General features: G+C 45.6%; 1 protein-coding gene across 11 annotated transcripts in view; it reads left to right on the top strand.

Annotated features, from left to right (window-relative positions):
- KDM2B (lysine demethylase 2B) overlaps window positions 1-13,029 on the top strand; it is a 473,004-nt gene that overhangs the window by 164,586 nt on the left and 295,389 nt on the right. For 10 of the 11 annotated variants that reach the window (XM_063964438.1, XM_063964435.1, XM_063964434.1 and 7 more), the window contains one exon: window positions 6,068-6,161. In XM_063964438.1, the coding sequence (XP_063820508.1) occupies window positions 6,068-6,161 (94 nt within the window). Of the gene's footprint in view, window positions 1-969; window positions 1,148-6,067; window positions 6,162-13,029 lie in introns of those variants that run through there. The other variant, XM_063964439.1, reaches the window with a different exon arrangement.

Below are 13,029 nucleotides of genomic sequence, written 5' to 3'. Positions count from 1 at the left end.
TCCCAAAAACGACATACGTAATGTATTACTGCTGTGTACTTTTCTCCTATTCTGTAATGGATTAGTACATCCTCCTAGTGAACAGGTTTCTTCTGACTCTATGGGAGAGATTCAAATGTTTGAAAAGTCAGTTGGGAGTCTGTTTTTTCTTATCTAATAGACAGGAAAAAACAGACTCCCAACCGACTTTTCAAACATTTGAATCTCCCCCCTATAATTGAATAGTTTAATTCAAAGTTTTATAGGTTTTCATAATTTGATGACTTCAGGGGTGTATCTAGGGGTCTGAGCCGGCGCCAGTGTCCAGCGGCACAGCTCCGCACTAGTGATCAATCAGACTCAAAGTAAACTACAGCTCCTAGCAGCCCTTGCTGCCGGGAGCTCCCGGCAACAAGGGCTGCTGGGAGCTGTAGTTTATGTTGAGTCTGATTACAAGCGAGGTGCAGTGCGCTGCTGCCGGACACTGGCGACGGCACCAACAGACAGTCATCAAGTCTGACAGAACTACTTGGTTCTACCCCCTGGCCATGGATGGCACTGCCAGACGGCGCCCCCTCCTTGCCTGGCGCCCCTGGCGAGTGCCATCCTGACCAATAGGTAGATACACCCCTGGATGACTTGTTACACAGTAGTATCACTAGGATCTTGACGATTGCTGCCATATTATTGCATGTACACAGTATGCATTGTTTTATTATTATGCGTTCCGGTCTAGTTCTAAAGTTCTTCTAAAGAAGGTTTACAGGAAGAGTACATTGCTGTGGGATGGTGGCCCATCTGGCAGCTAGTGTGGTGTGTGTGGCTCTGTTGTAATGCTCGGTGCGTGCAGTACCTGTGATCTACAAGCTCTCTGAAGGGTGGAGGCAGCCATAGGGGTTTACGGAACGCAAAGAGCGTCTTCCTGACAGCATTGCGTATCATGCCGTCAGCCCCAGCCCTAGATGTGGTTGCTAGGCAGCCAGCGCAGATGTGCTGGAGGTGTCTCTAGTTTGCGCCAGCCTCTTGTTTCCAGAGACCATGCACGCCGTCTGCATCCTGCTGCCATCCTTCAGCTCGGTGTGCTCGGGGAGGAGGAGGGGGCAAAGACATTGCTAAGTGAATTCTTCCCGATGCTTTTGTGACCAATCGTTGTTTCTGCTGCAGAGAGGTAATGGAGACTCGGCTGGGCTAATCCTTACAGTGTTAATGAAGTGCTTTTGCGGGGGAAGGATGTGAGGATATTGCTGTTCTTGGCTCCTAATTAAGATTGATGGATGGAGAACAGACTAATCATCCTGCATTGCATGAGAAATGGAGATTGTATTTCTAGCTGTTTTTTTTCTCTCCTTAGTTGCAGTTTTCTTTACCTGGCATGTAAATCTAAGCACAATTTTGCAATGATTGGTGGGGAAATCTCTGTTTTGGATATTCCAATTCAGGCAATGTTTGCATTTGGTTGGAAAGTGTTTTTTTTTCTTCAGTTTTTGACATTGCATGTCTATTGTATTGCTCTTCATTTGTCCAATGATACATGTGTAATGCTCTCAAGGTCACTAAGATGTATGCTCATAACTGTTTGTTCAGTTCCTATCTGACACATGCTATTATATCATCCAATGCAATGTGTTGCTCCCTGTTCTTTCTGCGTTAAATGGACAATGGCAATAATTTTGCTATGATGTCATTTGGTTGACTCCTAATTTACAGTGAGCTGCAAAAACGAACCAGAGACAAAGTTGTTTTGTGGCGTTATGATATAATTTGTGCTAATATATTAAAGTTATGTCACAGAAAAGTATATTACATGTTTTATATCAGTGTTACAGAAAAATAGACGTGTTATTATTATTCTGTACACCTAATAATACTACATTGGTTTCATGAATGTCCACCTTTGTCATGGTAAGTTTGCTGATTTATGTTCTGCCTTTCTTTTTTGTGAGTGAATTGCATTTTTTGTAATGTCCACATGGTCATCTTATGCTATACTGGAAATCCCTCCCAGATACCCATGACATGCATATGCTGTAGGTTCCACAACCGTAACTTTTTTAAAGCTACTGCAATAAGCCATTACAAAAACAAAAAAAAACAAAAAAATTTTTCCTGCACGGCAAGGTCAAGTGGTCAACTACAATAAAGTTTATTTTGATATTCAAAATAGCCATTCTGAGTAACCTAAAGGATCCCCAGCATCACATAAATCTAAAGAAAACATGGGTCTGTTTGAGTGTGAGCATGTATAATGTGAGGAAATATTGGTGGATTTAATTGTTAAAATTAAGAGGGCTACACACTAGGCAATTTCAGCCTAAAAAATAAACGATAACGACATAAATGTCATTATCCTTTATTATTGTGCTTATATTGTCCAGTGTGTATGGGGGTAATATTGGTGAACAATGCGTTCAGCGTTCACCAGTATTGAGCTGACATGCAGCTCAACCCGTCAGTGTTGGGCTGAGATGCATGTCCGGGAATGCCAGTGGTGACGTTACTGAACGTTATCGTTGAACGATAACATTCAGTGTGTACGCACTATATCGTTGAATGCTATATCGTCGTCCATCGCTGGCATTCCAAAAATTGGGTAGCGTTTAGTATTGTGTTAAAGAGGTTGTACAACTGTATTTTGATCTGTACTGTTGACAGATCTTCGGTAGATCTGTGAAAATTCCATAGATACAGAATATCCTTAAACAACAAAACTCATGAAGAACCAACAATCCTGTCTAATGTAGGGAATTGAATTTACAGTTAGGGAGCATGTTGGTTAAGGCATGTTCTGTTTATAACTTGGGGTTTTCTGCAATAAAGGCTTTTCTGCATTTTGAAACACTGTGCCTAAAATATGCTGTTACAATTAAAAAGGACTGTCCTCTTCCTACCTAATTAATAGTTTAACAAGGTTCTGCAGCGAGACAGTAGGAGGAGTACTGATCGTGTCTGCGTTTGACACTCAAACCAACCAGCAGTGATTTATCTTATCTCGTTTTTTTTTTTTGGAATGTTATTGATAACTTTTTCGTTCTTTTCTGGATGAAAGATCTGTTGGTGTAGTAGTATCTGTAGAACAGTGTTCTTCTATGTATGAGCTTGCTGCAGCATTTGCTGTAGGGCCATTCCTTGCAAAGGAGTAAAAATGTCCCGTACGTGACCCTAAAACAAAATCTGTAACTGTGTATATTTTGAGTTTTCAGCATCGGTTGACAAGTTTAAAGTCTAGCTCTTTCTCCTGTGTGTTCATAAAAAATAACGCAGGCTCTTAACTTGTGGTTGAGGGGAATTATCGGGTAGAAGTATTCTTTAAAAACCGGTGGTGGACTTGGTTTGTCCCATATGTGATATCTTTAAATAAAAATAAAAAAAGTACTAGTTAAATTTGAACAAAAAATGATATGTTAAAACTTGTACAAATGTCCCATGCGTGCCAGTGGAATGGCCCTGTAGCTGTGTATCTCTCAGTTGTTGCAAGTGAAGCTGCCATCCAGAAAAGAACATAGACGCCCACTGGAGTCATCGCAAAGTCCCCAGCAACTTGTACACATACACAGCATCAACACAATAATGAGGAGCATCGACTCCCCGAGTGAGTCTGATCACGCAGACTGGCCGCGGCAGTAACGCTGCTGGCGCCATGTTTTTCTATGTACATGATTGCAGGTGAAGGCAGAAACAGGCCCTGAAAACGGTCCCTTTATGTCAATAACTCTGCAAGTCAATCCTCACTGTGAGTTGCGTCGCAAAGTTACCTTGGCTTGTGATCACAGCGCATGCGCTTTCTACCGATAATTGCTCAGTTGCGTGAACATCAGCATCTCCTACAGATGTGTCCCTTTCCAGTGGTTGCATCACAGGCTGTATAGCATGGCACAGCGTATGGTAGCGGGCAGCATGTGTATACACGCTCCTGCTACAAATACCTCGGGACCTCAGGAGGAGGTAGTGGGCAGCGATGCTACAGCTACCCATAACCAATACAGGCTAGCCGGCAGAGGTTCAGTAATGTGGGTAGCGGGAAACTATTCTTCTGCTACCCATAGATTTCTAAGTTGTAGCCTGTGGCAGTAGCCATATCAGTCAATGGGGGACCTGGTGGCCGCGGGAGGTGACGCTTTGCACGGCAGCACTGGGACACACTGCCTCCCACAGCAACATTCTATGAGGACACATCTGTATAAACACGAACTAGGCCCTTCAGGGCAGAAATCAATTGTTGTAATGCGCCATGATTGACATGCTTAGGCCATTTGTGGGTGGTGATGGAGGCATGCCAAGGTCACGGTCTGTTATCTTTTGACACATATCTTCTGATCCTGGCAGCTTAAATTCTCCAGACATCCTGAGTAACTTGTGGGTTACTCAGATGGCCGATGTTCATGCAGAGTGATCCGATGCTGCGTCTTCAGACTCCGCAGCGGATCACACAAACATGCTTCAGATGTCTATATACACAAGATGCGTCCTGCAGCATTAGCATATTTTGTGATGTAGTTGGCATTCCGACACACGGGATCCCTGCAGTCAGAAGACCAGTGGCAGAATCCCGACAGCTACCATAATGCCAACGCCAGAATCCTGAACGTAAGTATGCCGGGGAGGATTAGGGTTAGGCTGTGGGAGGGGAGGGTAAGGGTTAAGCTATGGGGCGGGGATGGGGTGAGGGTTAGGCTGCAGTGAGGGAAAGAAGGGGTTAGGGTTAGATTAGTTGCGGGCACCTGTTATTTTGGCGGTCAGGATAGCGGTGTCTGTATTCTGACCGCCAGCATCCGCATTGCCGGTGTCCTGTACCCAACCCCATATTTTCACACAGCAGCTGCGTCCAAATGCTAATTAATCAATTTACAGTGGTACACCACCAAAAAAATTGCACTCCTACATATACATTTATTATCATTTTTCAGTCAAGATTTTGTCAGTCAAGATTTTTTGTCTCTTATGAAGTGATTTGAAAACCTTAAAATAAACAAGGTTTATGCTTTATGCCTGTGTCTCCAAAACCAGTCCTAAGGGAACCCTAATAATGTATGTTTTCCACTTTCCTCACAGACTCACAAGTGAAATAATTTGTATCATCTGTGGCACTTTTAAAATGTATCAGTCAGTAATGTATATTCCTGTGCTACAACCAGGACATATGGAAAACATGCACTGTTAGGGTTCCCAGGGGAATGGATTTGGGAAACGCTGTTAATAGCAGATGCTGTATAAAGTGGGGAGGTGGATGAGAGGTTTGAGTACAGTGCAGCCAAGAAGAGATTGGGGTGAGAAGTAGATAGAACTCAGTGTAAAAGGGGAAGTTGAGAAGCATTCATTAAGTGGGAAGTTGCTGTTGCCGAGGCAAGGTAGAATAGGGGCAAGCGGAACAGTTTTTATATCTAGGGCTTTGATGAGATAATGTCAGCTACACAGAGAGCTCTAAAGGAAGAAACTGCACGGTTTAGCACCAGAACTTCTATAAAAAAAGATCAAAAAGGAGCCACTCAAATCAAAAGTAATGCAGGGAGAAAGCACCTTTAGTTAGCCAACCCATTGTAAACTTACGGAGGAATTCAGTTGTGGGCTAATGGATTTCCATAGATGGTAGCGAGCACTTTTAAGCGAAGAGGGGTGCGAAACGGCCGGTCGAAGGGTGTGAAGCGGGCTGGCGTTTAAATGCCATGGCAACGGCAGTTCGCCCTCTTAATCCTCAATTGAATACCCCCTTAATGTCTGATATTAGGCTACATATAGGTGGAGAAATTGACAGGTGTTGGATAATTTAGTTTTATGTTGGAGTGAATCCATTAACTATTCTTTGAAGCGGCATTGATGATGATAGGTGTTGTACAACTGAATGGGGCTATAGGAAAGGCAATCTTATTAAACATGTTCAATTAGTTTCCCTTACCATTGGCAACACCTTAATAACATTATCTCAAATATTCCAGTAGAATTAACCTGTAGAAGTTTCGAGATTCACTATAAACGTTCAGGTTTGTGTTTTATTTAATATTGCTTGATGGCAATAAATGCAGTTTTGCATTTTTATTTAGTTTTGCTGAAATTGCTGAAGTTACCTAATTTGAACAACTGATTTATTTCACAGGTATTGTTTGATGAGCGTTAAGGGCTGTTTTACAGACTTTCATATTGATTTTGGAGGGACATCCGTATGGTACCATGTTTTTCGTGGTGGAAAGGCAAGTTCTTGACTGTTCTACCATCTTGTTTTCTTTGACACATGTACTTTTAGAATACATTACAATTAATAAAATAAAACCACTGAATTAAGAATCCATATAAGAGGTGACTGAACCATTCAAATTTTACACCTTTTGTGTTTGCGGACTGGGGCTGTTATAATGATCACTAAGATACGCTGTAAATGGTACATTCTGTTTATGCCACATTCGCAAGCAGTTGTAACTGTGATTTTATGTAGTTAACACACATTTATCTTGAAGGGCACACCCATTTAGAGAAATTGACCTATCCAGCTAGCAAAGAGGGAGCACTAATGATTTGTTCATGCAATAAAGAAGTTGTACTATAATTTCTCCAAATAGTATACACTGTATTATACCCCTTTCAGACCACCAGCTTGTAACCCGGGTTATTGCTCATCAGCACGCAATAACCCATGTTGCTGTGCGGTCTGAAAGGGCCCAGGGGAAATATACCGGGTCGAGTGACCCAGTATTTCAACCGCTCTGCGGTGTGAATGGGTAGCAGGGTCGTTGCGACCCGTTTCCCGTTCACACTGTATGGACGGGCGGCGCTTGGAGATCATCTGATCTCCAAGCGCAGCCCCCGCACGCGTCATCGCTGATGTCACCAAACCGGCAATATACCGGGCTGGGGACAGCTGTGTGAAGGGGCTCAGGCTGGTCGCACCCGAGAATTACCCATATACGGCTCCTTGGTGCGACACGCCACGGGTGGTCTGAAAGGGGTATTAGCTACGTGATGTTGTGTCTTAAAGCAGAGCTCCATTAAATCAGTTGACTCTCATGTCCATCACTATAAAAAATATATATATAAATATATAATAAGAATTTGTTTGTTTGTACAAACGCAAATATCTTCCACAGGTCTCAAGGTCAAGCTGCCAAATCTTACACAGTCATTTAGTATCAAAAAATTAAGCTATTAGACCACATAGCGACAGAGCGACAAATATTGAAGACATCATTTAAAATGAAAGAAATTAATATAACCTTTTTTTTGTTTTTGCTGATACTTTGTTATAAAATAATAATTGTAATAAGAAAAGTATAAAATGATTGAATTATTAAATCATAGTCGCAATAAAATTCCTTTAATTTTACTGAAAGAAAATTTTGTTTAGTTAAACTTTTTTATTTTATTTCTTTCAGAGCTTTTGTATATTTTCTCTTACGTCCTAGAGGATGCTGGGGACTCCGTAAGGACCATGGGGTATAGACGGGCTCCGCAGGAGACATGGGCACTACAAAGAACTTTAGAATGGGTGTGCACTGGCTCCTCCCTCTATGCCCCTCCTCCAGACCTCAGGTAGATCCTGTGCCCAGAGGAGACTGGGTGCATTACAGGGGAGCTCTCCTGAGTTTCTCTGAAAAAAGAATTTTGTTAGCTTTTTTATTTTCAGGGAGCACTGCTGGCAACAGTGGGACTGAGGAGAGAGAAGCAGACCTACTTAAGTTATAGGCTCTGTTTCTTGGGCTACTGGACACCATAAGCTCCAGAGGGTCGGAACGCAGGTCTCACCCTAGCCGTTCGTCCCGGAGCCGCGCCGCCGTCCTCCTCGCAGAGCCGGAAGATAGAAGCCGGGTGAGTATTAGAAGAAAAAAGACTTCAAAGGCGGCAGAAGACTTCAGTTCTTCTCTGAGGTAACGCGCGGCGGTAACGCTGCGCGCCATTGCTCCCACACACAACACACACTGCAGGCACGGATGGGTGCAGGGCGCAGGGGGGGGGGCGCCCTGGGCAGCAATAATAAACCTCTAGGACTGGCTAATATATTATATAGGCTGCGGAGGCAGTAGATATACAATCCCCCGCCAGTGTTTGTAAATTTGAGCGGGACCGAAGCCCGCCTCTGATGGGGCGGAGCTTGGTACTACAGCACTAACCAGTGCCATTTTCTCCACAGTACACTGCAGAGACGCTGGCTCCCCGGACTCTCCCCTGCTGAACACAGTGACAGAGGGCAAAAAGAGGGGTGGGGGGCACTTATAATTAGCGCAGTGAGTGTATATTGTCATATATATATATATATATATATATATATATATAAAAGCGCTGTTTATCTGGGAATTGTTTCCAGTGTTAGTTGGCGCTGGGTGTGTGCTGGCATACTCTCTCTCTGTCTCTCCAAAGGGCCTTATTGGGGAACTGTCTCCAGATAGAAATTTCCCTGAGTGTGTGGGGATGTCGGTACGTGTGTGTCGGCATGTCTGAAGCGGAAGGCTCTTCTAGGGAGGAGGTGGAGCAGATGATTGTGGTGTCTCCGTCGGCAGCGCCGACACCTGACTGGTTGGATATGTGGAATGTTTTAAATGCAAATGTGGCTTTATTACATAAGAGGTTGGACAAAGCAGAGTCCAGAGATAAAGCAGGGAGTCAATCCATGGCTTTAACTGTGTCACAGGGCCCTTCGGGGTCTCAGAAATGCCCACTGTCCCAAGTAGCAGACACTGATACCGACACGGAGTCTGACTCCAGTGTCGACTACGATGATGCGAGGTTACACCCAAGGGTGGCCAAAAGTATTCATTATATGATTATTGCAATTAAAGATGTTTTGCATATCACAGATGACCACTCTGTCCCTGACACGAGGGTACACATGTTTAAAGAAAAGAAACCGGAGGTAACTTTCCCCCCATCTCATGAGCTGAATGAGTTATTTGAAAAAGCTTGGGAAACTCCAGACAAGAAACTGCAGATTCCCAAGAGAATTCATATGGCGTATCCTTTCCCGGCTAAGGACAAGGTACGGTGGGAATCCTCGCTTAGAGTAGACAAGGCGTTAACGCGCTTGTTCAAAAAGGTGGCGCTGCCGTCTCCAGGTACAGCAGCCCTCAGGGATCCTGCTGATCGCAGGCAGGGAACTACCTTGAAGTCAATTTACACACATACGGGTGCCTTGCTCAGACCGGCAATAGCGTCGGCTTGGGTTTTTAGCGCTCTAGCAGCTTGGACAGATACCTTGTCAGCTGACATTGATACTCTGTATAGGGATACCATTTTATTGACCTTGGGTCAAATTAAAGACGCAGTCCTATATATGAGAGAGGCTCAGAGAGACGTTGGCCTGCTGGGTTCGAGAGCCAACGCCATGGTGATTTCTGCCAGGCGAGCCCTGTGGACCCGCCAATGGACAGGTGATGCAGACTCAAAGAGGCATATGGAGGTTTTGCCTTACATGGGTGAGGACTTTTTTGGGGAAGGTCTCACGGACCTGGTTTCCACGGCTACTGCAGGTAAATCTACTTTTTTACCTTATGTTTCCTCACAGCAAAAGAAAACGCCACAATATTAGATGCAGTCCTTTCGGTCGCATAAGTCCAGAAGAGGTCGGGGATCCTTCTTTCTCGCCAGAGGTAAAGGTAGAGGGAAAAAACTGCCGGCTATGGCTAGTTCCCAGGAGCAGAAGTCCTCCCCGGCTTCTACTAAATCCACTGCATGACGCTGGGGCTCGACTGAGGGAGTCCGCCCCGGTGGTGGCACGTCTTCGACTCTTCAGCCACGTCTGGGTTCAATCAGAGGTGGATCCCTGGGCAATGGAAATTGTATCCCAGGGTTACAAGCTGGAATTCGAAAACGTGCCTCCTCGCCGGTTTTTCAAATCGGCCATACCAGCTTCTTCCCCAGAAAGGGAGGTAGTTTTAGCTGCAATTCAAAAACTGTGTCATCAACAAGTGGTTGTCAAGGTTCCCTTACTTCAACAGGGGAAGGGGTACTATTCAACCCTGTTTGTAGTCCCGAAACCGGATGGCTCGGTCAGACCCATTCTGAATTTAAAATCCCGAAACCTGTACTTAAAAAGTTTCAAATTCAAGATGGAATCGCTCAGGGCGGTTATCGCCAGCCTGGAAGGGGGGTATGTTATGGTATCACTAGACATTAAAGGATGCATACCATCATGTCCCCATATATCCGCCTCATCAGGCGTACCTGAGATTCGCTGTACAGGACTGTCATTACCAGTTTCAGACGTAGCCGTTTGGGCTTTCCACGGCCCCGAGGATTTTCACCAAGGTAATGGCGGAAATGATGGTGCTCTTGCGCAAGCAGGGAGTCACAATTATCCCGTACTTGGAGGATCTCCTGATAAAGCGAGATCGAGAGAACAATTGATGAAAAGCGTGTCGCTCTTCCTAAGCGTGCTGCAGCAACACGGCTGGATTCTCAATCTACCAAAGTCACAGTTGGTTGCAACGACCCGGTTGACTTTCTTGGGCATGATTTTAGACACGGAACAAAAGAGAGTTTTTCTCCCGGTGGAAAAAGCCCAGGAACTCAAGAACTTGGTCAGGGACCTGTTGAAACCGAAAAGTGTGTCGGTCCGTCACTGCACGCGAGTTCTGGGGAAAATGGTGGCGTCTTACGAGGCCATTCCCTTCGGCAGGTTCCATGCGAGGACTTTTCAGTGGGACCTTCTGGACAAGTGGTCCGGGTCCCATCTACACATTCATCAAAAGATCAGCCTGTCCCCCAGGGCCAGGGTGTCTCTCCTGTGGTGGCTGCAGAGTGCTCACCTTCTAGAGGGTCGCAGGTTCGGCATTCAGGACTGGGTTCTGGTGACCCCGGACGCGAGCCTCCGAGTATGGGGAGCAGTCACACAAGGAAGAAACTTCCAGGGACTATGGTCAAGCCAGGAGGCTTGTCTACACATCAACGTAATGGAATTGAGGGCCATATACAACGGCCTGCATCAGGCGGAGAATCTTCTTCGCGATCTTCCGGTTCTGATTCAGTCAGACAACGTCACAGCCGTGGCTCATGTAAACCGCCAAGGCGGAACAAGAAGCAGAGTGGCAATGGCGGAAGCCACCAGGATTCTTCGCTGGGCGGAAAATCATGTAAGCGCTTTGACAGCAGTCTTCATTCCGGGAGTGGACAACTGGGAAGCAGATTTCCTCAGCAGACACGATCTCCATCCAGGGGAGTGGGGACTTCATCAAGAAGTCTTTGCAGAGATAACAAGTCTGTGTGGGCTTCCGCAAATAGACATGATGGCGTCACGTCTCAACAAGAAACTGCGGAGGTATTGTGCCAGGTCAAGGGACCCTCAGGCAGTAGCAGTGGACGCCCTGGTGACAGCGTGGATCTATGTGTTTCCTCCTCTTCCACTCATCTCAAAGATATTGAGAATCATAAGAAGAAAAAGAGTGCAGACAATTCTCATTGTTCCAGATTGGCCTCGAAGGGCCTGGTATTCAGATCTTCAGGAAATGCTCACAGAAGATCCGTGGCCTCTTCCTTTCAGAGAGGACCTGTTGCAACAGGGGCCCTGTCTGTTCCAAGACTTACCGCGGCTGCGTTTAACGGCATGGCGGTTGAACGCCGAATCCTAACTGGGAAGGGCATTCCGGAAGAAGTCATCCCTACTCTGATAAAGGCTAGGAAGGAGGTGACGGCGAAGCATTATCACCGTATCTGGAGGAAGTACGTATCTTGGTGTGAAACCAAGAATGCTCCTGCGGAAGTTTTCCATTTGGGCCGTTTTCTCCACTTTCTGGAGACAGGAGTGGATATGGGCCTAAAATTAGGCTCCATTAAGGTACAGATTTCAGCCCTATCAATTTTCTTTCAGAAGGAATTGGCTTCTCTACCAGAAGTCCAGACTTTTGTAAAGGGAGTGCTGCACATACAGCCTCCTTTTGTGCCTCCAGTGGCACCATGGGACCTTAACGTGGTGTTACAGTTCCTGAAATCTCACTGGTTTGAGCCACTTCAAACGGTGGAATTAAAATTTCTCACTTGGAAGGTGGTCATGTTGTTGGCCTTGGCATCTGCAAGGCGGGTGTCTGAGTTGGCGGCTTTGTCTCACAAAAGCCCCTATCTGATTTTTCATGTGGATAGAGCAGAATTGCGGACTCGTCCTCAATTTTTGCCTAAGGTGGTTTCATCATTTCATATGAACCAACCTATTGTGGTGCCTGTGGCTACGGGGGACTTGGAGGATTCCAAGTCCCTTGATGTAGTCAGGGCCTTGAAAATTTATGTAGCCAGGACGGCTCGGGTTAGGAAAACAGAGGCTCTGTTTGTCCTGTATGCAGCCAACAAGGTTGGCGCTCCTGCTTCTAAGCAGACTATTGCTCGCTGGATCTGTAACACGATTCAGCATGCTCATTCTACGGCTGGATTGCCGTTACCAAATTCAGTAAAGGCCCATTCCACCAGGAAGGTGGGCTCTTCTTGGGCGGCTGCCCGAGGCGTATCGGCATTACAGCTTTGCCGAGCGGCGACTTGGTCGGGTTCAAACACTTTGGCGAAATTCTACAAGTTTGATACCCTTGCTGATGAGGACCTACTATTTGCTCAATCGGTGCTGCAGAGTCATCCGCACTCTCCCGCCCGGTCTGGAGCTTTGGTATAATCCCCATGGTCCTTAGAGTCCCCAGCATCCTCTAGGACGTAAGAGAAAATAAGATTTTAAACCTACCGGTAAATCTCTTTCTCCTAGTCCGTAGAGGATGCTGCGCGCCCGTCCCAGTGTGTACTAAATTCTGCAAGACTTGTATATAGTTATTGCTTACATAAGGGTTATGTTAGTTTTGATCAGTCTCTGACTGATGCTGTTTGTTTCATACTGTTGACTGGTTCGTATATTCCAGGTTATACGGTGTGGATGGTGTGGGCTGGTATGAATCTTGCCCTTAGATTAACAAAATCCTTTCCTCGTACTGTTCGTCTCCTCTGGGCACAGTTTCTCTAACTGAGGTCTGGAGGAGGGGTATAGAGGGAGGAGCCAGTGCACACCCATTCTAAAGTTCTTTGTAGTGCCCATGTCTCCTGCGGAGCCCGTCTATACCCCATGGTACTTACGGAGTCCCCTGCATCCTCTACGGACTAGGAGAA

This window comes from Pseudophryne corroboree, chromosome 1 (genome assembly GCF_028390025.1).
Source record: "Pseudophryne corroboree isolate aPseCor3 chromosome 1, aPseCor3.hap2, whole genome shotgun sequence".
Taxonomy (NCBI): Eukaryota; Metazoa; Chordata; class Amphibia; order Anura; family Myobatrachidae; genus Pseudophryne; species Pseudophryne corroboree.
The sequence above is the reverse complement of the archived record's forward strand: the minus strand, read 5'-3'. Positions and strand labels throughout refer to the sequence as shown.